Below are 25,722 nucleotides of genomic sequence, written 5' to 3' on the forward strand. Positions count from 1 at the left end.
CAACCTATCCATCATCATCTTCCTTGTCTTCTCTACCTTCCTTAGAAGCCTCTTCTCTCACACTCACAATTTTCCCGAAAGCAATTAAAACACATCTGTATAGTACCTCGATGCTGTTTTCTTAAAATTTTGCATCATCACCATCTTTCTTTCAAATTTATGACTAATAGTTTGTGTTACTTCTACTAAAAAACATAACCATTAAACAACAGTTACAATTAGTCATGTTATGTTAAGTATAGGGAATATATTGTACCTGTTTGAAGCATTTGGCAGGTGCTGGTACAGCATTGGTTTCCTTGAGGTAGATGTCCCAGTTAAACTCGGCTGCAGCTTCTATCTGGGCTTGGGCAGCAGCACTCAAACCCCTTCCTACAAGACAGTATCTATTTTCAATCTGAATTATAACAACTCCAAAAATAATAAAGAGGAATGAAGAACCACAGCATGCAAACTGTCAGAGCCTAGTAAATTTCACAACATGGTAAAAAAAAAAAAATCACACAAAAAAGTTGACAGGTAGCAGACTACTAACATGATAAGGTGTAAGTGAGGACAGTTATCTTTACCAGAGTCCTAACCTCAGTAGTGATGCATTAACAGAATGCTTATACATGAATGGAAACTGCAATTTCTATACTATGAACACGGTCCTAACATGATCTAAAGGTTAACGAAGGAACAGCCTAATTTTCTTTGCATATAAAAACACACACATACACAAGGGTGCTAGCCCCATGGTCTTCTACACCACAATACACCATCAAGTGTACAATAAACTTTTTAGATCAATAACATGACAATGGTTTCAACAGACTGTCCACATGGATTAAACTTGGTCGAGAATCAAACCATATCACATGATTAGCGTCATAACCACAATGCTCTCTCTCTCTCTCTCTCTCTTCCTTGGAATTTATCTCTCTCTCTCTCTTCTCTCTCTTCTAAAGAATGTGTAAATATATTATGTACTAAATATTAGCTTCCTACAGAAGATAAACAATTAAGGATGAAGCTAACCTGAATGCTAAGATGAATCGACCAGACAGAACTTGGTTATTAATAAGTATTCAACAGCTTCCTCATATTGACCTTTCCAAGCAATGGTATAACATTATCTATCTACTCATAAAAAACATGAATTTCATATATCACCCATGTAACATACTTAAACCTCTACTCAAAAAACACATTCCAAATTGTACTCCTCAATATTAATATAACTTAACATAGGCTCTTATAATATTGTACAAGTAAAACAAGACCACATCAATACATTGGTTCAACAGCTACTACATGGAGAAGCAGGTTTGCATAAACTTTCACACTTTATAATACTGATCAAAGGCAAAATTATCTAAGCACTAATATACAATCTACAAGGACAGAAGCACTAGATCTACAATTAAATACATGCTAAAATATACTGTAGTCTAGACCAGTATAAAAGGAGTAAATACCAGAAAAGGGAAAACATGAAGAGTATCCAACATCAAAAAATTGGAAGTGTTCAATCATATTTTGAGTTTCCACATATACAAACCAATAATTCACAATAAGCCTTGATTTTGCCCTTCTCTGCTTCTTACCCAAATTAGAGTTCCTTATTCCCATAAATAACTACCTGTTACAGAATCCAGAAGGGAACCCCTCATCCAACTCCTGGCTCAATCACTTTGTATCAGCAGAGAGAGAGAGAGAGAGAGAGAGAGAGAGAGAGAGAGAGAGAGAGAGAGAGAGAGAGAGAGAGAGAGAGAGAGGTGTCTGTGTGCGTGTGTGTGTGTGAAACAAAAATTGCTTACTTTTTTCACACGGTTATTATTTCAGTGTTTGACAGATATTGAAGCATGTAGTAACTTCTGGCATAACATCAAAAGTGAGCACATGGTTGTGACCTTATCAGTTGGTTTTGGAATCCATAACTGGGACAGAGAACCCAAATACAGATAGCCCCTGGCAGAGGTTCCGTTTCTGAGGGTCTGATGATAACCGAAAATCGCTAACTGAAAACTGGCGATTTTCGGCACTTTTTCAGCTATTTTCGTGGCTTATCGGCACTGAAAAGCACCAATTTTCGGTTATCGGTGCCTCTGTTAGGTATGTATCAGTGCCAATACCCAATTAGCAGTGCCAATAAGCGGAAATCTGCGATTTTCGACACCAAAAAGTGCCGATTTTCGTTGCTAGACAAAAGCTGTAAAACCGGATCGCTGTTAACCCAGCCTGCCATTAACCGGAGACTACCTGTACTGGATGCTCACCAAGTTATGATGGGGTTCATTCCCATATCTCCACTGTAGAGCAAAAACAAGATTCAAAAATGTACTTTAATACACTCATCCTAACAAACATTATACCCTAGCCTAACTTAAACGTGCTTATAGTAAATCTATTATTATTATTATTATTATTATTATTATTATTCAGTTGATGAAACCTACTCATATGGAACAAGCCCACAGGGGCAACTGACTTGAAATTCAAGCTTCCAAAGAATATGGTGTTCATTAGGAAGAAGTAAGAGAAGGTAAAGGGAAATACAGTACATAAAGATTAGATCCCATTTATTAGACAACAAAAAATAAATTAACAAATAGACAAAAATGTATTAAAATGCAAGGAGAATAGTATTAGAGTAGTAATGCATTGCACCTCCGCTTGAACTTCTGAAGTTCCAATTGCATGACATCCCCTGGGAGGCTGTTCCACAGTCCATGTGAGGAATAAAGGACCTCTGGAACTGAGAGGTTCGACAGCGAGGCACATTGACTGCACATTGGCATTGCCATTCAGCAAATCTGATTGCTCTCAGCAGGTAAAGGGGATCAGGATCAATTGTGAATGTGAAAGATCTCTGTTAAAATCCAACTCATGAAAAAGTGACACACAAGAAACCATCTGTCCATGGTCCAAGTCATAACTGCTGCTATTAGGAAACAGAAACCTACCACCACGAACTGCTTTATCTAAAAGAGATAAATCTCTGGCATCAGCATGCATCCAAAATCATTAACACAGCCTAATTTATAGTACAATGCAGAATATATCAGATATATAAGTGAATAATGTGCTAAAAGTGAAAAGCAGAATGTCTGTAGAGTATCCACCATTAATGCACACATTTAATTATAGTAGGCCTAAAGAATGTTTGAAGAATTAAATGCTTAAATTAATTGCTGGGTGAAGAGGATGATGGAGAAGCTGCAGTAACACAGTTATCAGTTGCTCTCTCTCCTGAAAAGGCTCTATCTAGAGTAGTTACTAGAAGGCACTGGCCATGGGCACTTAACCCCCCCAAGACTCTAAATTGCTGCATATATGGAGGATCACTGACAAGCTCTTTAAAGGACTCACAAAGACTTCTTGCCTTAGCCGGGATCATCAAATGACTTAGCAGCATACTCTACTGTATCTTGTCTTCCATCCATGAAACAAGTGCTTTCTCCATCCCACTCATCAGCCCTATTCTTTTCTTCTTGAAGACAATGGATTTTACCACCACTGCCTAAGATTTCATAGCATCAAAAATTCACTTCTAACCCTTCAAGATAGTAGAGATCATTGACTCTAAATGTCTAAGTTACCATGTGGTGGCTATTAAAATGTTGCCTTCTATCTTACCAATAATCCTAAGTTTCTCCTTAAGAGTAATTGCCTCCTTCTCACCAGTAGCACAAAACATGCTTAAAAACACAACATAAATACAGGATGGTACCCAAAAGAGATCTAGTAGCAACAGAAAACACTAAAGAGTATCGGCTGTAAACACCAGAGACTGTGTGGTAGACTGGGAGATGAGGAGTGCTGCTGATGCCTGAATGCACATCATGCATGAAAGATTATCATAACACATGTTGCCTGCCCTCGAAAAAGTTGAAATTCAAAACTTGGAATACAGTTTCTGAATGTTTATTATCACAATTACCATTGTGAATTTGAAATAACATAAAATAGACCATCATAACCCAGGGAGAACTGTATCATATTTTAAAAGTAATTTATATTTTTTCTAAGTATACACCAATGCTTTTCATGCAAGAATATTCCTTAGCAAAAGCTAGACACAATCACTGAAACTTGTTAAGGTGGATATTTAGAGGACCATGCCCTTATGTCAAGAGACCTGGCTCTAGGCAGATTGACAGCCTTTCACTGGGGACTGAGAGGAGACTGTCTCAACAAAGGTAGACAAGGAAACTCACAATCTGCTGAACGGTAGTTCCATCCAGTTATGACTGCTGAAACCAATCACAGATGTCCCATTTTTCTTGATACATACCTTCCCACATTCCAACAATCAGTGCTTAGCAAAACTATGACAATTAAAACTAACTGTATTTTGCTTTATCTGATTTGTAAAATACGAGGGCATGTAATTGAATAAAAATGCCTACATGACATTTATAAAAAAAAATCAAACTGTGAATTTCAAATATGAGAGCAAGTTGAACATTATGGAATCACCAACAATGTTTTCAAGTCAGATATTCTCTTTATGGGGCTAGACGTGAAATGAGCTCTCTCCATTGTCTTCTGTCTAGCACACTTTCTGTCTGAATTCCCATATGGACTGTCCTCTACCATTCATGAATCCAAATCAGTTCCCAGCACTAAACCCGCATAAATTTTTAACAAACCAAAAATCCAACATTTCTACTTTACTTCTTCCCCAAGTAAAAACAACCTCCCACATCCTATTCTACATACCCATAAAAATTCAAAACAAAAGTTCCATTATAAATGTCTCACACTAATTACGGCATATCTGTTCAAGTTGAAATATTACCATTCTGATACCAAACATCAGGTAACATGATTTTGAGATTTCCCATAACATTACATATATTTTGTAGTATAAAAATCCAATGTAAAAATATAGAAAGAAGAGAGTCATAAAATGTCATCAGGCACATGCATTTGTTTATGAAGTCTTTTCAAACCTAATAAATAAATGCAAAGAATCAAATAAAAGCATTCTAATGAAATGATCTACAATGAGTCTTTACAACATTCTCATCAAATAACCTACATACATATCCTTTAAGACAACTGAAGTAAAATTATCAGGCTATTACTTGCCTTCAGATGAAATTTTAAATCAAAACTCTTTCACACAAGCAAACAGCCTCCAATCTACCTTTCCTACCCGATGCTGCCTCCATGCCGCCAAGGACAGCTTTGTCTGATGGAGAAACTCCGTTTCCAGATGAAGGTGACAAGCTTGCAGTTGTTGATACAGAAGAAGCAACTCCAGCCTCTTCTTCAGTATCTTCCTCCTTCTCTCTTCTTGCCCAGGCCTTAAGGCACTCATTACTACAGAGTTCTCGTCGACGCCCAGATGAAGAATTGCACTTAACAGGTGTCGATCTTATTACACTCGAACAATTTGCACAGGTACCCTGAAATTTAATCAGTATTATAGACATTTCTCCACTGGCATAAAAGTTATCTATTTATTAGCAATTATAGTAATACCAATGGCTTATAACACATTTATCAAACCAACCCCTCTATCATATATACAACCTAAACTGTCTTCATGATATCACTAAACATGCCAATTCCAAAGTACAAAAAACAAAAGCCATTGGAAAAGCTGCAAATGATTGTATGTGCATGCACACCTGTGTGCCACTGGCTAGTAATAAATACACACAACTCATTCTATTCATATATGAGATCTGACAGCAAGAAAGGAGAAAGATAGTGGGCACTTCATCTTATGATTGATGAGTTTGTATGAAAGATATAGATTATAAATCTTACTTTATTCATATCATACCCATCAATCATACTGAGACTGTATTGCATTTAAAGTATTAAGTCAAGCACTGGAAGTTCTCAGCCTTTAAAAGAACTGGTGGATCCAGTGGATCACTTGGAGACAGATGGATGTATAATTCAATTAACCATTTGGTTGAGACATAGATACTTGAAAACCTGGAATGAACAAAAAGAGATAATTTGATGGAGGAAGAGGAGGAGGAATACACATCTCGTTACATCAGTAAGACTTGACTTATTGTACTTAATGGTCCCAACAAGAACAACTCTATCCCCTTGTAAATAAAAAATTCTCGAAGGTCAGCAGTAGCAGAAGTTCACCTACATCTTCACATACCTGTATTCATGATGGATGAATTTTAATACTCCTCTTGAATACCAAGGATATAGAGAGGGCCCTGATCTCATGCACAGCTACTCTCACATAAACAAGCCTCCCATGGAGATGTCCAAATATACTTGCAGAATGACCTCTCTCAGTTAATACAAGATTCTTTGAAAAGTTTTCTATAAATAAGCCTAGTCAAAAACAAAAATATAACTGGAATTATAGTACCTTAAGTGCCTGGTTCTCTTATATTGACACATGGCACTCACTAGACAACAAAGTTATCTTCACTGTCAGATCCCAAGGCTAGAATGGCAAACATGCAGTGGTATACTTCTGAGTAACAACCTTCAGGGTCCTGGCAACAACAGGACTCTGGGACACCAACCTCTATACTCGGTGTTTTCCATCTGTCCACCTGCCTGTGGTGCTCGCGCATGGTAATACTGCGTCCGAGGCTTTAAATAGTTACGCTATGTGTAAGTTTAGGTAAATAAAAGGATATCTGGGTGTACATTTGGCAACTGAAAAGTGTTTTAATAATTTACTGTGTGCGAATTACACCATTAATATTTGAAATAGGATATTGTTATTATTGTTGAATGTAAGCTGCCTTTCCGGGGTGGCAAATGGAACAGCCAGACACAGTGGCAAAAACTGCTTCTCTCGCCGTTCACTACAGCAACAATAATGTACTGATTTTATGTAGCAAAATTATTATTATTATTATTACATTCAACAATAACAACAATATCCTATTTCGCATATTAACGGTGTAATTCGCATACAGTAAATTATTAAAACACTTTTCAGCTGCAAAATGTACACCCTGATATCCTTTTATTTACCTAAAACTTACACATAGCATAGCGTAACTATTTAAAGCCCGGGACGCAGTGTTACCATGCACAACCACCCCAGGCGGGTGGACAGATGGAAAAAAACCGAGTATAGTAATGGTTTGTGTTGCCAGGCAGGGAATGTGATTCACTTACATGCCTCAGGAATGCAAAAGCCACTTGTAAGGAGCTCATTTCTGTGGCTGAAGCCTCCCATGAGGGGAACTTTTCTCAATATGTTTGCTTTCTATGGTCCCTGAGGCTGTGGAACTGAAAGGACCACCCTGTAACCCTTGACTGCAGATGCAGACAACTCCTCTGGAGATGCAAATGAATAAATAAGTCTGCTTTTCATGAGAACTAAAGAGGGTTAGAGGCACAGATACCCCTCTTATTTCACCAGCATAAAAATCTCCCGTTTTGCCTAGGGACCTATTCACAGTGGACTCATCTTGGACTGTGCCTTGCCCTCAAGTCAAGACTCCAGTAGGAGGATCTTCAGGCGTTGCAAGCAAGCCCTTTTAACAATTCAATTACCCATTTTCCCTTCTAATGCTTTTCTTTTGTAAATATAATTCCTTAATTTATCCCAAGTGTTTACGTAACATTTCCTTATGAAGTAGAGCCTTCAGCTCCTAAAATCATCCTTTGTTCTTTATTTTTAGGATTTCCCTTTACATAAGTCAGAACTCCAAGGCCAATGAAATAAAGTTTCAGTTGCTGGCCTGTAAAAATCACTAGAAATCACATAACACCAGGGAAATTCGTAAAAATATATACATATATATATATTACATTATAATATGATATTATAATATATAACCATTGTCAATCACAAAATATTAATTATGTCGACTGAAATATTTACCATCGCTATAAGTAAGGAATGTTCTATCTACTTACCTAAAATTTATTACATTTGATTAAACAGAAAACATTTTTTGACCTTTGAAGATAGAGAAAAAGAATAAGAAGTGCTAAAAATTATTTCTGGTCCTATTTCATCACATCTAAGATGGTGGTAGTTATTTTATTGCTAAGAAATTTTAATATACACTAGAATAACCTTTCAGCTTTCCAATGGTACAATTTAATGATGATAAAAATTACACGGGTAAAATTAGAGAGCATTTTGTGGAAACTTCCAATGCGTCTAACTCTTCAACTGTTCACCGAGGAGTAAATGACCAAGGCCTGAGCGTAAACAACTGAGTCAGCCCGTCTGGACCAGAGAGGGTTAAGGGTTGGATCAATCATCATCCTCCTCTGGTATACAGTGGTGTGTTACCTGAAGTAATTATCTTCAATTGTGGTGCTTGGCTAGTGTTTGTCATTGAGTTTCCCCCTCCATTACAGATCCAATGCATGGAGGCTCTTGCATTACAACTTTTTTTTACGGAAGATCTCTGGACTTAACAATGCCAATTTCCTGTTCTGAGTTTGGAAATGGAACCCTCCTACATAGCCATTCATGCTACTTTATGATGAATGTACTATATAAACAAATTTTAAACATGGTAGACAATCGGTGGAATGTAGATGTGAACTGCAGAACCAGCCATTCATCTGTCAACAACTAGTCACATTTTTCTCCAGCAACCAGGATTATATAGGGCTGGTAGAAAGCACACTTAGTTCTCTATATTAAACAAAAAGTCTTCTTGCACAGACAAGGTTAACAAAGTGTACGAACATTTCCTAACGGCGACCCTCATCTTCATAATGCTGATTGTTGTTAGAGAAATAAAAATTAGTTCTCGCATCCCTGAAACTGCAAAACCAAAATGCACAAAAAAATTCAAGATATTATGTTGTCAAGCTTCACAATCTAGTTATGAAGTGACCACATGGAAACAAGCACATCTTAGCTACACCCAAAAGATGTGATGGATTACCAACAGGCGAGTATGCAGTGCCCAGCCACTCACCTGCTGGCTGCATATTAACCATCTTGTTACCAAGCTTTAATGAAGGTTTCCACCTCGTACCAGGAATACAGTACTTCTATATCGAATACAATGGTTTGTATTCTGATGGGAACATCCATACAAACCAAATCATCATAAACTCTTAAGTGTCCTTTCACTCATATACTCTGGTACAATTGAATGAGAAGCATTGTTTACTGCAGAGTTGGGGCAGCCAACTGAGCATGCTAAATGCCTGAATTTATTCAGCATATGACTACTTTTTGATAAATGCATTTGTGAACAAAGATTAATTATTGCAAAAATTGATTCTGGCCACTACTTTTGGGGAACAAGATTTATTTTTCAAAAGCATTTGTTGTTTCTTCAGAAGATGTTTTCATATCTTAAAGTTAATGAGTAACCATGAATAATATTAGTAACTGTGAGAGTATGGAATTCACTTACAACTTAACCTCTGATAGTTATGGTAACTAAGCCAGGCATTCAAAAACTGCTATTATTTGATGCTTTATAAAAACTTCATTAGTATATAAAAATAGCCATACATAACACAGCACAATTAATGTACTGTACAATTATAATAATGAAAAATTCCTAACCTTCATTAGGGCTTTCCTATATTCAGAAAGACACATCTCTGAACAGAATTCCCTTTTTCCTGAACTTGTGGGAAAGACGTACTTCAGCTGGGACTTGACTTCTGAACACCAGGTACAAGTACGTGGATTCTTAGGAGGTCGACCTGGCCCTATTTAGAAAGAGAGTAACAAGAAAATCAATCCACTAATGAACATGAAGCATTCACCTAGAGAAAAAATTGGGATGATATTACTAAAATATTTCTTAGTAGCAGATACTTCTTAAATCGACCTATTGGTACTTTCTATTTTGGGGTACGTTTCTGACTTACCTCTTCCAGGAGTTGGCATCTTGCTCTTCGTTCCTTCTTAAAGATTCTGCATCACTCCATCTGCATTTAAAAAAATAAATTATATAAACTTACACAGATTACAACAGCAAGAATAAAAAAATATGTTAACATAGTACACATAATAAAATCATCCCATATCAATTGACAGACCTAGCAAAAAATTCAGACTTTACATTTTTATTATACAAATATATCACGCCTAAAAATTCAATGGTTTTACATTTTTTAAGTTCTTCAGAAAAATGCACATGTAACTTGGTTCATCTGATGGTAATTCAGAAAACAGACAAACTGCAATACTATCAGTAGGGTACCAGCAATGGTAAACAATGATAAGCAATGCAAAAAAATTAAAGCAAAAGATTTCACTGGCTCACTCCAAGATATATGCAATATCAAATAATCTCTATACTCTAAAATATCTCTCTCATTTATACTCAAAAATAAACATAAAATTACAGATGCAGCAGACCAGAGATATATCAAACATGGGGGTTTGTATGAAGGCACAAGCATAGATACTGCACAAGTACATGTAATGTATGAGCACATGTAGTACACACACAAGCAGCATATAGGCACAAGTAGACCACACGGGCATACATGGCACGAGCACTGGCAAACAACTGAGGTTATCACAAAAATGGTAACCAATCTATAAATATCCAAAAACGTAACCAAAAGATTCTAAAGAATCCAAAGAAACAGTCTTAAGGGAGGACCCACTCATTCCTGCGATACCCAGGGTATGCAAAGGAAGAGTAAAAACTGATTAGTGCACCAAAAAGTGTTACGAAAGGGATCCAGGCATGTGGTCACAAAGACCTGTCATTTCTCCAGAGCTCAGTCAAAAAGGGATGCAAGACTGGTGAGATCATCCAGAGGAAAGACTCCTAACCATCTCCCCTGCAGCTGTCCACAGACTGAAACAAAAGAAAAGTAGAAAAGACAAAGGGAAAGAACTAAAAGATACAAGGAAGGGTTAAGACAGAAACCAAATTTCCTGCTCCCACCTCACTGCTGTTACACTTCCCAAAAAAAAAGTCTTGATGACCACCAATTACACTGAATAGATGCACTATTCTTGGAACACAAACCCCAAGGGAACCAGGACTATGCTCCTTATACAGGGATCAAGGAGGATCACGCAGGAAAGAGACTCATCATTAGACTGACACAAGAGATGATGGAAAGGAGTAACAGGAAAAACATAAAGACATGACAAAGGGAGACAGCAGAAACCATGTTTCCTACACCAACTTTACTATCTCTTGTTCAAACCCTTGCTGTAAATCCGGAACATAACAGCTCAAGGCCCCTTGACAAAACAGGGGCTTTAGTGCAACCACCATACCCCATTATACCAAAATCAATGGTTGTTGCAAAACAAACCAAGAAAAATGATCGGATAACAAAAAAGTACCGACACTCATGAACCCCAAACATCTCCCCTGTATGAGGAAGCGAGAAGACAGGTATGAGGAAAAACACAACCTACACAAGAGAATGAAATGGAATGATTAGAAGAGTAAATAATATGATTTATGACAGGCACTGGAAACACATCCTCCACCCTTTCAACTAGATCCTCTCCTAACATCTCAGAAGGTGCTATGAAAAGCTGGCTGCACAAATACATGTAATAAGCAAAGGGGCAGCCTCCTTACCAAATGGCCTACAAGGAGGAACCAATTTACCTCTCTCCTGGAAAGTCTTACTGAAGGTCAGTCATAAACTTCATGACTAACCAACAGCTCCTGGTAATTGGTACCAGTGAAGGAAACAAAGAAGAGCATCTCTTTTACATGAAAAGGGAGTGCTCACATGAATCATGAAGGATAACCCCAAGATCACAAATGGATGTAAGTTGAATTTCTGTAAGTTTGGGATGTATTGCAAACCACTTTTACATGCAACCCACCCACACCTCTACGTACGTTCACAAAAACCCCTATGGAATCTAAAATTTGGGCCAAAGGCCAAGCACTGAAACCTATGAGGTCATTCTGCACTGTAAGGGAAATTTAGAGTAAAAAGGTTTTAAAGGTGTAACAGGAGGAAGTCCTCGCCGTTGCACTATGATACAATTGTTAGGAGAGCATGGAAAGTAAGATGGAAGAAGGAGAACATGAACAGAGGTAGAGTAAAAGGAATAAAAGATTGCAGCTAGGGGCCGTAGGGATGCTGCAAAGAACCTTAACTAATGACTACAGGAACAAAACCCATTTACCTAGAATTCAAACCAAAAGTCTAACAGGAAAAACAAAGGCTAATGCCCTGAAAAAACATTTCATAACACAGTGAACCTTAAGTTCATATAACAAAAAACCTAAAACTATCATGTCCAATCCAGTCTACAATGGTAACAGCACTCAAGAATGATGTCCTAACTCAACAATACCAACCCCCCCCCCAACAGGAGACAGGTTAATAAGTGAGTGGGCTGTAACTTGCCACTTACATGTCCGCTTCCAATTAACCACCTTGTCTTCAAGCTTCAAAGACCATTTCCAGCTTGCGTCGGTTATACTTCCATGCAAAAAGCAATGGTTTACATTCACTTCAGAACAAAATTTAACATAAAAAATAATAAGGATCCATTTATCTATCCAATTCAAATATAATTTCTTATCTATTTTTCTTGGGATTATAACATCAGTATATATTACATGGTGAGAAAGGAATAACAAATATCCTGCTCTTCACTTGCACAAAAGGATTACAAAATACAGTACTCAACTTTTTTGCGGGGGTGGAGGCATTTAAAGAAACAACCCTTTCCACTTATCAGACCATTTCTGTACTGTTATACTGATGTTATGTTATCCTCATATTTTGCCTTAAAAAAATTATGCAGGTACAGTAATACTACATGTTTGTGTGATAACTAAATAATCAATCACGATATTGTTTAAATATCCTTTGTGTTACTTTTAACCTATAATCAAATACACTGTAAATGTCTGCTCAGTGTTTCAGTCACTTCACATTAGTTCTACAGACTTCTATTCCCAAAGTGTCGCAAATGTGCTTTTTGAGATGCTGGTAGGGTACAAAAATTAAGTTTTCATATTAAAACTAATATTGTAATACTTACCTGAACACCTGAATTAGCCCTTAATCCCACTAGCCCGAACAACTCTCAATTACCAATCCCACAATTAGGAATTTTAACAGCCAGCATTACCAACGCTGCAGGTAAAATCTTGTCACTTGAGCTACCAGGTGTCGCTGACACTCCTACTTTCATCAATTGCTTTATTCAAGGTCAAAATTGATGTTGGGAAAGGAGGGTTGGAATCATTCAGGTGTTCAGGTACTACTATATTAGTTTTATTATGAAAACTTCATATTGCAATACACTCCCTGAACACCTGAATTCGCCCGATTAACAACATTTAGAGGAGGAGGGACCAGTTCTATTGCACGCCTTTTGACAACCGCAGAGATGGTAGCTCACCAATCTGCTCTGCATAAAATATCCGTTTAGTCATACACTCACCATATTAATCAATACTTTCAGTGAAGAGACATGTTGGAGAGTACTTTGATCAACAGTCAGGTCAGTACTCTTGGTCCATCGACCTCCCATGTGGCTCTTCAGAACCTCTCATGTATGGAGGAGAATGAGGCAGAGTGCAGAGCCGCTGTCCCTCTGGGAGAACCATCTAATTTTGCGGCACACCCCTTTTACAACCACAGAGATGGCAGCTCACTGATCTGCTCTGCATAGTATACCTAATTAGTTATACACTCACCTTATCAATCAATGCTTTTGGTGATGAGACATGCTTGAGAGTACTTTGATCGCCCGTCAAGTCTGTACTGTCTCGGTCCGTCGACCTCCCATGTGGTTCTTCTTACGCGGAGAGAGAAGAGGAGAGTCCTGTCAATTAGAAACCACTACCAATGCTAAACGACCGTCCGCCTTCTCCAAAGCCTGTCTAAACCGATCAAACCAAACCAGCCAACACGAAAAAGAGGCAGGAGCTGGCTTAGTGTCATAAAAAGTCTAAAAAAAAAAAAAAAAGACTGAATTGACTAAATCGCGAGGTCCGGAGCTCTTGCTTGAGGGTACAAAGAAGTAACATACTCAAGCACGCGCCCGTAATCGTTACTGCTGGCAAGAGGACATTCTAAGTTTGCCAGTATCTCTTGCACCTCCGGATAAGAATCTTGTTCCGCAATGTACAAACAGTCTATGACCGACAAAGGAGGAGGCACTGAACGAAGCCCAGACAACAATGAAGAGTCCACAAGCGGACCACCCTAACCAGAATGCTGCACACCCACACCTAATCGGGTACCCAGAGCTGAATCTGCATAGTTGAACCCGCTGGGAAGAAGAGACGGCTGAACCGAGAAAAACCCGGAGCCGATTCCCCATTATTACCAAGAGAAAGACGAGTGAGAGTAACCAAACCCACACTGCTAAACCCTGGGGGAGGATGGGCAAATGAAACCACTTGCGGAGGGACGGAAGAAGAAGAAGAAGAAGGAGGGAGAATGAAAGAGGTAGAAGCTACCCTCGGAGTTACCGCCGCGGAAAATGCAGGCGATGAAAGCCGCGGACAGCTCGAAGAAGGTAACGCAAACCCTGCCAAAACCGCGAAGTGCAAACCCGAACTGGAAGTGACAGAGAAACCCTGTGAAATACCTGATACTATGGGAACAGCTGCTTGAAGTGGAAGCCAGGGGTTGCGAATACCCGAAGGGATGGAACATGAGACGCCTGCAGCTAAATTCTGCCAAAACTGCATTTTCACCTGTCCGGAAGCTCCTCCTACCGGAGAAGACTGTACTGAGGAAGGAAAGGCGGGAGGCAGAGGAATAGCAGACGCATAAAAAAAGTTACTTGAGAGGAGGAAAGCCAAGAGTCGAAGAAGGAGGGAAAACAGACGATGCGGGATCCGCAGGAAAGACTGGAAGGTACACCGAATCCGCCCCCCCTCAATAATCCTGAAACATATCCGACATGAATTCTGGACACTACTGTGTCACATACTCTCTAATGTTAGAGAAACCATTCGAAAAATAACCTCTCGCCATAGGTCTGTACCTGGTGAAAGACCCAGCAAATCCACCACATCCAGTTGCAGGTCCCGCAAACTACTTTTAGAAGCCAAAAGGACACACCAGAATCCGCCTTACTGGATGGAAGAGTAGAAAACACAGAGAAGGGAGAAACTACAGTAGGAGATTCAGAAACAGTTGGAGGTGAGTTAGGAGCAAAAGCAGAAGACCAAAAAGAAGCGATGAAGGTGAAACTCTTGCCAAAGCACAAAAACCACTCGAACCCGAAATCAGACCCCGTCCAGGAGAACGACTCTGCACCCTTAATACCCTCTCCTCACTACCTAACCCAAACCTATCCTCCTTTATCACACCTAGATCTTGATCCCGACTAACATTATCAACTTTAAATTTATTAATACTACAAGAGGGTTGGGGGGGGGAGAATCCTTCACTGCCTGCTCCGTGCCAAGGGGGCCAGCAGACCCTATCCACTCGGAGTTTTGCGGTCCTGCCATTACCCTCAGCACCCGTTCAGGCTGGTTCTGGAACAGGCAGGGGAGCTGAAAAGGAAGAAGGATTAGACATCCTAACACTGCTACTATCCCTATCTGAGAAATGTTGAAGAAGACTAGCTATTAAATTTTCCATACTACTTGCAATCCTATCCTCTATCTGTTTGACTACTTCTGAACTCGCTAAATCCATCAACTGATCTGCAGCAGAAGCCTGGGACACTTGAGGCAACGAGAATCTGACCGACGTTTGCCGCCCTTACTAGCCAAAGACTTGCAATGACGAATGTAATCCTCCATCTCTTGTGCCTTCCAATACGAACATTCATCGCAATGAATCTGCACATCACACTTAACCTTCCTACATACCTGACAGAATGTCTATTGTGTCTCAAGGTACTCATCCATCTTTGGCAGGAAGAAGCAATGAGCGCCAGCATCCACAGTCGTAGGGGCAGTCGAGGTCGACGTCGAAGCTGAGGGCGCGGTAGTAGAAGGAGAAAGAGTCCATGATGACCAATCAAGACCGGGACCCAGCAAGTCCAATTCCAAAAAGACGTTCCACATCGAAGATATCCAGAAAAATCCAGGAGAAAAAACCAGTAAATACAATCTAAGTCTTCACCAGACGACCAAAATACAAAGAGAAGTCGGGCAATAAGATTAAAACCTTGCACTGGAGAAGGAAACAACCTTCCAGTAGTGCGAACAAAAAGCAATTGACGAAAGTGGGAGTGTTGGCGCACACCTGTGTCAGCGTTGCCAACCGTTTGTTACGGTAGCTCAAGTGACAAGATTTTACCTGCAGCGTGGGTAATACTGGCTGTTAAAATTCCCAATTATGGGATTGGTAATTGAGAGTTGTTCAGGCTAGTGGGATTAAGGGCTAATTCAGGTGTTCAGGGAGTGTATTGCAATACTGTATTATAACCCTTTCTTTTCTTTAAATATGTTGCCATATCAACATGAAGAAGTCTTCAAATTTACAAATAATGTGGTACATTTTGTCTATCTTTCGTGTTAAGACACTGACTACTATCCAATGGTCAAGGTATTCATAAACATTTCTGTGATATATTCACTAAAATTTCCGTGATTAAATTAATGATATAATTCCTTTTGCACTGACCCAGAGGCTATGTTAGTTTTATTGAATTTTTTTGCATCAGTAAGGTTAGGTATTAACATATCCCTGCATTTACTGTATGATACAAGGTGGCCAGGTAAAATAAAAAAAAAAAAATCTTAAGAATGTGGTAATCAGTAAATGAACTATATACTGTAAACTGGAAGCAAGCTGACAATTACCATATTTTTTGTGCTACAGTTAGGTATGTTATTTGAAAATTTTAATATGAGGTATTCCATTAAAATTCAGAGTATATACTGTACTGTATTGACGTTTCAACATTACATGGGACTTACACCAAACCATTCCCCCAAATGGGGAGCACAATTTGCAACTGGTCCTAGTCATATATAGCTTTTTCCAATTAAGCTACAATACCTTTTATGAAGGGTACCATAAATTTTAACAAACAGAAACTTTTCCCACCAATACTAGGCAACTCCACCACAGAGGAACTCAGCAGCCTTGAAACATTGGTCCGATTAACACTATGACACGACACACCCATGTCAGCTTGATCCAACACAAAAAGGCCTTATTTCAAAACTTGAGACATGCAGGTAAATAACTTTGGAGTGTTATTCCTTAATCATTTTTCACCTTCCATTCAAATTTCACACAATAGACCTAGACCTGTCAAGCTAATGCATTACCCATTTTTTTTTATCTGAAAGGATCAAATGTTAGCAGTTTGGTACGGTTACTTTTAGAGCTGTAACCAATCATGAATGTAAAACTATTTTTCAGAGCCTTTGATGTGATTTTTTTACAAATATGACATTCACTTCCAATGGAGATGGGTGGTTAACACATTAATGTATACACCCCTCCCAAAGTCTAACAACACTGAAGGACTACAGTTGGAAACCAGCACCTTTGGGTGGGGGAATAAAAAAAAAAAAAAATAGTGAAATCCAGGAATGCATCCTAACCTATCCCAGAGCATCGGACCCTGCATAACTAGGAATTCATGACCCCCTGGACCTACCAAACCAGACTTAGAGGGTCATATTACAAAGTAATGCAGTGACGGTCATTAACTAACCAACTAACCAAATCTTGCTGGCTTACCTACATTTGCTATTTGCTGCCCTCTTTTGTGCCCTTCCCCAGCCTACCCTAACATTTCAGACTATGCTTTCCCCCTGCCGTACAATGTACCCTGGTTTACAGAATTACGGGTGCATTTATGGGTTAACCAAACATTTCCAAAATCAATATTAAATGTCAGTGACATAAATATTGCCAGAAAACCTTATTTTGCATTAAAAATTTTCTAAACCTACAAACATCCAAACATGATATTCTTTCTTAGTCAAAATTTCTAAAAATCACAATCAAAACAACCTGAAAACCTCTTGACTATTTCACAATAACATACCTTACTTATTAAGTTAGCTAAGTGTTTTCAGAAGCTTGGGAATGGAACAAAAACTGTTGGCCAAAGGCCAAGCACTGGGACCTATGAGGTCATTCTGCACTGAAAGGGAAATTGAGAGTATAGCCTAAATGTTTTAAAGGTGTAACAGGAGAAAAACATCGCAGTTGCACTAAGAAATAATTGTTTGGAGATTTTGTAAAGTAAGCTGGAAGAAACAAACTATGAACAGAGGTACAGTAAAATTAATAAAATTGGTTGCTGCTAGGGGCCAAAGGTATGCTGCAAAGAATCTTAAGTAATGCATACAGTGCACAACATGAGGTGCACTGTCAGCACTACCTCCTACAGGGGAATACAGAAGCTACGCGCAACTAAACAGTACATTCTTTTCCTGACTACACTATTTTCAATAATCACAGCATTTCACAGTTATGATAACATAACATTGCAATGCTTATTAACAAATTATTCAAGTCAAGTTTCAACAAACAAAATACAATGTGCACTACAGTCGACCCCTGGTATTCCTGGGGGATGCGTACCACACCGCCCGTGAATAGCTAAAATCCACAAATAGCCTACTTGACACCCCTCTAAAAACACTTGTACTGCCTATTTTGATAACTCAAGCACCAAAGAAAACCCTCTAAAAATGCTTTTACCAGAGTATTTTAATAGTTTTATCACAAACAGTGCATTTAGTCACGAAAATATGAAAATACAATAATTAGTGAATATATCTATAGAAAAATATATACCGCAAGAAGGCGAATTTTCCAAGAATAATGTGTACAGTATATATGTTCTACAGAAAATCTGCGAATAGGTGGTGTTCCACTGCATAGACAAAATCTAGAGTGACCTGAAAACCCAAGTCTGCCACTGATTTGTCAGTTTGGCAAATTATTTCTACAAGAGCATTAGCAATGTATCCTCCACTAGTCAAGGCACAGTGCCATTTCACTGTAAGAAACACTATATGAACCACAATAAAAAACAAAGGCATTGGCAACAATTTTCTTTAAAAAATTTTAAAACTAGATAAAATGGATATCAGCCAGGCTATTTTTGTTGTATTATCTTATTATTGGTTAAAAATTAACAAAAAACATCTTTTGGCAATGGTAAAAATGAAAATGAAAAATGTACACCGTACAAAACATATTTATCAACATTTCCCTTTAGGAGTTCAGACCATACTACTGTAATTTCATTCATGGAGACCAGTTAGTACAGCCTACGATGCTCAAGCATTTTAATGTCTTTTTTAAATTGCAAGGAACAAAAAAAAGTAGCAAAGGAGTCTCTTAGGCTAAAAAAAATGACAAACTTTCAAAGTAATTTGTATTTTTCCTAACATTCAAACTTTCGGTCTTTACATATAGGATTAAATTCCAGCGCAAGCTGGAGCTGGCCATTTAACTAAAAAGCAAGGTGGTTCTTGGTAGTTGGCTACTGATGGTAGGGGAGGAAGCCCTGCCATCCAGTTTGGTACGCATTCACTTAACCTTTTAGCCCAGGTAGCAGAATGAGGGGTGGCTGGAGGTGGGCCATTTATGTAAAGATCTCAGGTTTGTAGGTTAGGAAAAATAGAAATTACTTTAAAAATTTGTCGTTTATTCCTACATGTACATGAACCTTCAGTCTTTACATATGGAAGATTTACTTCTTGGTGGGATGATTCTGAGCAATTCTCTGAACTGACTGGCTTCACTGGAAGGAGACCTAGACTTCTAGGCCTTTCGAATTAATGGGATGTAGCATCACAGACTCGTAGAAAGGCTTGGGTGAACCCATATTATTGGGGTCAATAAAGCATATAACCAGATGGTCAGTCTCTCTCCCCTTGCTAGAGAGAGGGTAAGACTTGCATCTATTACCGTATTTGATGGCTTATAAGACGCATGTCTGCATAGGACGCACCCCAATTTCAGCAGGACATTGAGGGAAAAAAAAATGTTTCCTGGCCTATGCTCATATGATTTTGGTAAGTAAAAACTGTAGTATTAGGTTATCATATGCATATTGTTTCTTACCAACAGAATCAACAAAACATTAATAAAGAAGTTATTTACCATATTTATATTTATCAAAATATGTATTATACAATCAGCCATTTACTACGATCGAATGTTTTAGTCTGCTGCTGAAAGCTACCTCATAGGTTTACCAATAGATTGCAACACATTCATTTGTAAACATTGTTTCTTACCGGCAGAATCAACAAAAACATTAATAAAGATGTTACCTACGGTAATATATGTTATATATATCCATTATATATTATAAAAGTATGCAATCAAGGGGTAAAATCCAATAAATAAAAATGTTTCCTATGTAACGGCTCGAGTCTCGTGAGCAACTGAACAAAGCCATGTTATTATTCTTAAAAGATAATGCTAGCACGAGTTACGAAGTATCAACTCAACGAAGCCTTGTTATTATGCCTAAAGAGAATGGTAGCAGGAATTGTCAACCACCAATTGATCGAAGCCATGTTGTTATGCGTAAAGAGAATGTTAGCAGGAATTGCCAACTGCCAACTGAACGAAGCCTTGTTATCCATAAAGCTCTCAAGATAATCACCAATAGGTGGCAGCACACGTACAGTAAGTCTGTAAATGTGGAATGCGGCGATCCGCTCTTGACGACGATAATGATATTAACACATTTTAATGAAAATATCGATAATAACACCGTAGATATTGATTATAATATTAGCAGTAGTAACTGTGGTGATGGTAAGTGTGATAATGATAAATAATTATAATAAACTTTGTTTTTTAATAGGTTATTAGGATAACACCGAATGTTAGGCTAGGCTACATCATCTACGTGACGTTTCATGTATAATTTTGGCCAAAATTCTTAAATTTTAAGCCTACATTATGTACACAGGACGCAGGGGGATTTTTTAGGCCATTTTTTTTTCTTAAAAAAGTGCGTCTTATACGCCATCAAATACGGTAATTCAAACTGAGGCTAGAGTATAGACAGGATACACCTGCATCCACGCCCGTCCAGCACTTGACGGCTTGCTAATCATCCCTCTGCCCACTTGGAGAGGAAGGGTATAAAAGACAAAGGTAGGAGACCAGTCCCACACACACCCTCACCTTTGCAGCTGTACAACTTAGGCGAGATGCCATCTGTCCCTCAAGGGAAGCTGGGTGAGCTATATGACTACCGAGCAGCCACACAGAACCCAAGGGGAAAAAAAAAAAAGCACGGATTTATGGGCATCCCGAAGGTAAAAAAGGAGGTGAATGTGGTCTGTCGTGACCACATTCTCGTCCTTAGTACCTATCCGATACGTTCTTCCTGAATACAAGGGGCAGACCTTGTAAAATCTTGCCCAGAATATGCTGTCCACCACGTCAGCTGTGGAGTATGCCCATTTGATCATTACACAAAGTCAAAAGAAATGGTGCCCTTGGACACCTCTTCAAGGCCAAGCCGGAACTAAAACAAGTTGTTGGCACCTAGTGTTGAAGGTCAAGTCCTTAGGTGGCAACACAAAAGGTCTTCGGTCACTCGGTAGCTACCAGTCTTTAGATTCGGAATGATCATACACTGTTGATCACTTGACGATTCTGACAGAACGGCGAGAGAGTGTAAGCCTCAAGACTTGTACCATGGGTGTGAAAAACGTCTCATAGACACCAACAGCATCTGGTGTTCCCAGACAGTCACCTGTCCAAGTACTGACAAGACCCAACGTTGCTAAACTTCCCTGATAGGACAAGAAGCGGTGCTTTCAATGTGGTGTGGTGTGGTCACTGGCTGTTATGCCAACAGTCCGGAAAGACAGCCGATATAGTAATAGCTTCGGTGTGTCGATGTGAAAGGCCTAACTCAGCATGCTGTTCTGGTTTATGCCTTGGGGCACAAAGTATCTCTGGGGGGAAGTGTGTAAGGATACTCCATGGAGATACTTGTTGTCTAACCATTAGGCTGTATAAATACTATCATCATATCTATATAAATAAAGATTTCCACCCTTTAGGCATCCAACTGCTTCCCCAAGCATCATAACATTATAGGCATAATAGGTTCTTTTTCACTGCATAAATAATTAAATATTAAAATAGGTTGGCTTCATTGTTGTTCTACTGATTAAGCAGTCCAACAACCCCTATGGTCAAACTACCAAAGTCAATCAAAAATAGGATAAGTTATTATCATGCATGAAGATAGGTAAGCAAATCTTAAATAAAATTTAAATATTAACTGTATCTCCATTTACCTCTTTCTTTCCTTTAAAGAATAACAATTGTAAGTCATGTCATGCAAATTCATAATACTGGACTTTCTTTTATCATATTAGGCCTATTTGCATTATTTTTTCTTTCACTGTAAAGGTCGCTGGTCTCGTTTAAATAATTAGTTCTCTTGCATTCTCTACCTCTCTCTCTATTTAAATCACCACCCCTTTGGGGTTAACACACAGCCTATTTGGTAACGTGAGAAAAGCCTTGTCACACCGTCTTAATATTTTCACATGCTATTTCAAGCAATATTTTAATTATAATACTAACCTGTATTATTAGTTTTAACTGTCTTATTTGCATAATGAGGAACAACCCCTTTGATTAAGTTCACCTGACAGACTACAAGTTATTATCTTCAAATACTAGCCTATACTAAATTCTTTCTAATTACTTACTGATTTATTATAAGTAAAAATACTGACTTGAGTGATTAATTCTTAGAAAACTTTACATTAAATTACGTGATGACAAATAGGATCTGCCCTACTTTATGGTTAATGATTTCCTTCACAGTGCCAAAACTGAGGCATGAAATGAGTTGTTTATTTAACATTATCTCTCACATGAACTGGCTAGGACAGTCTAGATCTCTAATAGCTTGCCAATGTTACTCACTAAATATTTTGTAAGATTTGGGCACTTAGTAAATATAGGCTAAAGGAGACAGCCGCACAAATGTATCTTTTTTTTAAATAATTTTTTGACTGAGAATATAGAAAAAGGTGTATATATATATAATGCAGTACAGATGAGATAATTTGAGAAATTTACCCTCTTTTCTTCATATGTTTACTTTCACACACAAGGGGCTTGTACTAAACTGTCCAACTGAGCTTCCACCATGTTTACTAAGAGCACCTCAGGAACGAACATAAAACAAAAAACAGTATTAAATTTCTGATTATCTCTATATATTCCTCAGATCACCTCACCTGTACTGCATTAGGCCTATGTGCTCCCATTTCTATATCGTTCAGTAAAAAAACTGATTCATAAAACATCCTTAGAATGATATTTTGTATGGCCTATATACAGCAGGGGAGTTTGGGCATTTTTTCCGGTTTCCTTTAGTCTGAGCCATTTACACAAATTTGCAGTGAACAGCTGATCATCAATGCCATAAAATACATTCTCTGGAATGGCATGGTTTCATGTTTTGGGCAACATGAGTTTTTCTTATATTTTCACTGTATTTTTTTATGTTACAGACCAAGCTTAGGCTACAGCAGAATTGCCAAAGAAAAATAATTCCTTTTCCACCCTCGTCCCCAAAAGACCAACTGTCAGCGGTACCCTACGGGAGGCCAAGAGAAATACCAAATGGGGTAAGACTGAACACTATTACCGTGGCCTGTTTCCCGCCGGTCGGCTATCGTAAAATATCTATTTCATTTTGCTTGTTTAGTGTTTGTTTACGCCTTTTATTTGCGTTTATGGTGTTATGACATTTACTGTCTTATGTTTTCACGTTCATCCCCAAAGGGCTGGTAGTAAACAATGCGTCCATTTTGCACGTCAACTGGTAGCCTAGGCCTAGTTACCGAGCCAGAAGGGTAGAGTAATTGTCTTATTTTACCAAAATTGGGCCTACTTAATTTAAGTTTGTCTAGGGTATCCCTAGTGTTTATGGCTATGGTTTTCGTGGTTACGGTCGATGAGGCTGTGCCTATCGTTCGGCGAATCTGGTTTCCTTGCGGTCGGCCTAATAGGAATGCCTACACACCAAGATCTGCCGACAACCAGACAGATAAGCGACGCCTGCACTTGAAAACCGTTGTAAAAACCTCCTACCTTCCTCAAGTATCCAACTGAAGGCCAGCAATGGCAAATGTTACAAATGTTAGGTAATGGTCGGTAACGTCGTGGGGTAAGGCTCCACGCCACACACAAGCAAACGACAGATTGATACTTTCCCCGATATCTCAAGCAAACAATATTAACACAAAAATCAACACTCATAAACCATAACTACACCACAAGAAGCATGAATGGGATTAATTTGCACGACTTACGATTCTCTTCTTTTGACATTTGAAAACTTTTAAGTTTTTCCCGCTAAGGAGCGCAAACGCCCCAAAGGCACGAATAGGAATATGTCACTTGTACATCTTCCGCAGTCGTCCATATACAGAACGAAGTACACCTCTTCTGTGCCTTAATTAATATATTTCTCGACAACGCGTTTTTTCTACACAGACGCACAGTTTTTTTCCTCAATGATAATAATAAACACTAGACGCCATATTGTTTTTCCGACTGTGATGATGATGATGCTCTCAATTGAAGAAAACGAGAACGTAGTCATCATTTGAAGGGATGACTCACGTAGTTGCATTTACTGCTCAAGAAAAAAAATTCACTTCAAGTGTCATCTCAAAGGCAGTCGTCGGAAAAATGTATGATGAATCGCTTAATAAAAGCTTAAAATTATTTAGTCCTTATGAAACTTTGCAAGAGATGCACAAAAGAATTTGTGATGTTTTAGCGCGTAGTGATATTTTTAAAAATGCCATATCAAATTATATGTCAGTTGCTATTAAAATACTAAAGAAAAATAATGAATGCAAACCTTTTATACACAGTGGCAGAAAAATCCAAATATTCTGCCCAAAGCAGCAGAATTTCAGTTTACGTCAATTACAATACTGCACAATTTCAAATTGAATATCGGAGGAGCGATGCCTGAGACCACGTGCGGTCAGTATCGCCGAGTCTGACGGACAAGCAACCAAGTGACTCAGATGCTATGCGATGGTGTGAGTAAACGTAGTCTTTTAATGCAATGACTCACACCAAACAAAAGATTTTTTAAAGTTCAAGTGACGTTGCAGCCCTGCACCCAGATCGATAATTGGATATAAAATCTGCAGGTGTCCGTTCGGTCTTGTCAGAGGAAAAGGGAACTACATATAATTAATGAAATAGGAAAATGAATTTTTCCTTTACCTGAATGTGCGTGTGTTTCTGAACGCGCGCGCGAGCGGCACGCACACATGTGCTCATGTGTTATGCATATACACTTATGAGAGATGACCAAGAAATCTTGTTTTATATGCGTAAGCGTGCGAGCGGAGATTCCAGAAAAACAAATTATTATTATTATTATTATTATTATTATTATTATTATTATTATTATTATTATTATTATTATTATTATTATTATTATTTTATTAAAGCCTAAATGAGTCTGGCAAGTGTCCCTAACACAAAATCCAATGCGTAAAAAAAAGCATATCTTAGTTGATAGAAGAAAAAAGTGTGACCACGCACAAGTGACAATAAACTATCAGATATATACTACCTACAGTAAGTTAATATGATAAAAAAATACATAAAAACCTCAGCAAATGGACGGCACTTCAGAAATAACTAAGACCGAGGAAAACAGTTTCACGGCGTCTGAAAGGCAATTAATATGATTCAAAAGTTCTGTAGTGCAATCAGACTTGCAGAGGATGAACAAACAAGATACTATATATTCTGATATCAAACTGTCTTCTCACCGGTGGCGACTGTTTTGGGGAAAGGGAGACGAACGCAAAGGTAAAAGAAGAAATCTTGAGCACGTAGTACCAATATCATTACCTGAATTCGTCTCTG

The 25,722-nt window shown here is 38.4% G+C and overlaps 1 protein-coding gene across 8 annotated transcripts in view; it reads right to left on the minus strand.

Annotated features, from left to right (window-relative positions):
• The window catches only part of Scm (Polycomb protein Scm), a 98,801-nt gene extending 74,294 nt beyond the window's left edge, over positions 1-24,507 (minus strand). The window contains exons 1-5 of one of the 8 annotated variants that reach the window (XM_067103738.1): positions 24,135-24,507; positions 9,793-9,852; positions 9,482-9,630; positions 5,138-5,399; positions 257-372 (exon numbers count right to left, since the gene is read on the minus strand). In XM_067103738.1, coding sequence (XP_066959839.1) covers positions 257-372; positions 5,138-5,399; positions 9,482-9,630; positions 9,793-9,811 — 546 coding nt within the window. In that variant the 5' untranslated portion in view covers positions 9,812-9,852; positions 24,135-24,507. Of the gene's footprint in view, positions 1-256; positions 373-5,137; positions 5,400-9,481; positions 9,631-9,792; positions 9,853-15,710; positions 15,813-23,913; positions 24,022-24,134 lie in introns of those variants that run through there. The other 7 variants (XM_067103740.1, XM_067103737.1, XM_067103733.1 and 4 more) reach the window with 7 other exon arrangements.
• Between the last annotated feature and the right edge of the window lie 1,215 nt (positions 24,508-25,722).

Source organism: Macrobrachium rosenbergii, chromosome 5 (genome assembly GCF_040412425.1).
Source record: "Macrobrachium rosenbergii isolate ZJJX-2024 chromosome 5, ASM4041242v1, whole genome shotgun sequence".
NCBI classification, from domain to species: Eukaryota; Metazoa; Arthropoda; class Malacostraca; order Decapoda; family Palaemonidae; genus Macrobrachium; species Macrobrachium rosenbergii.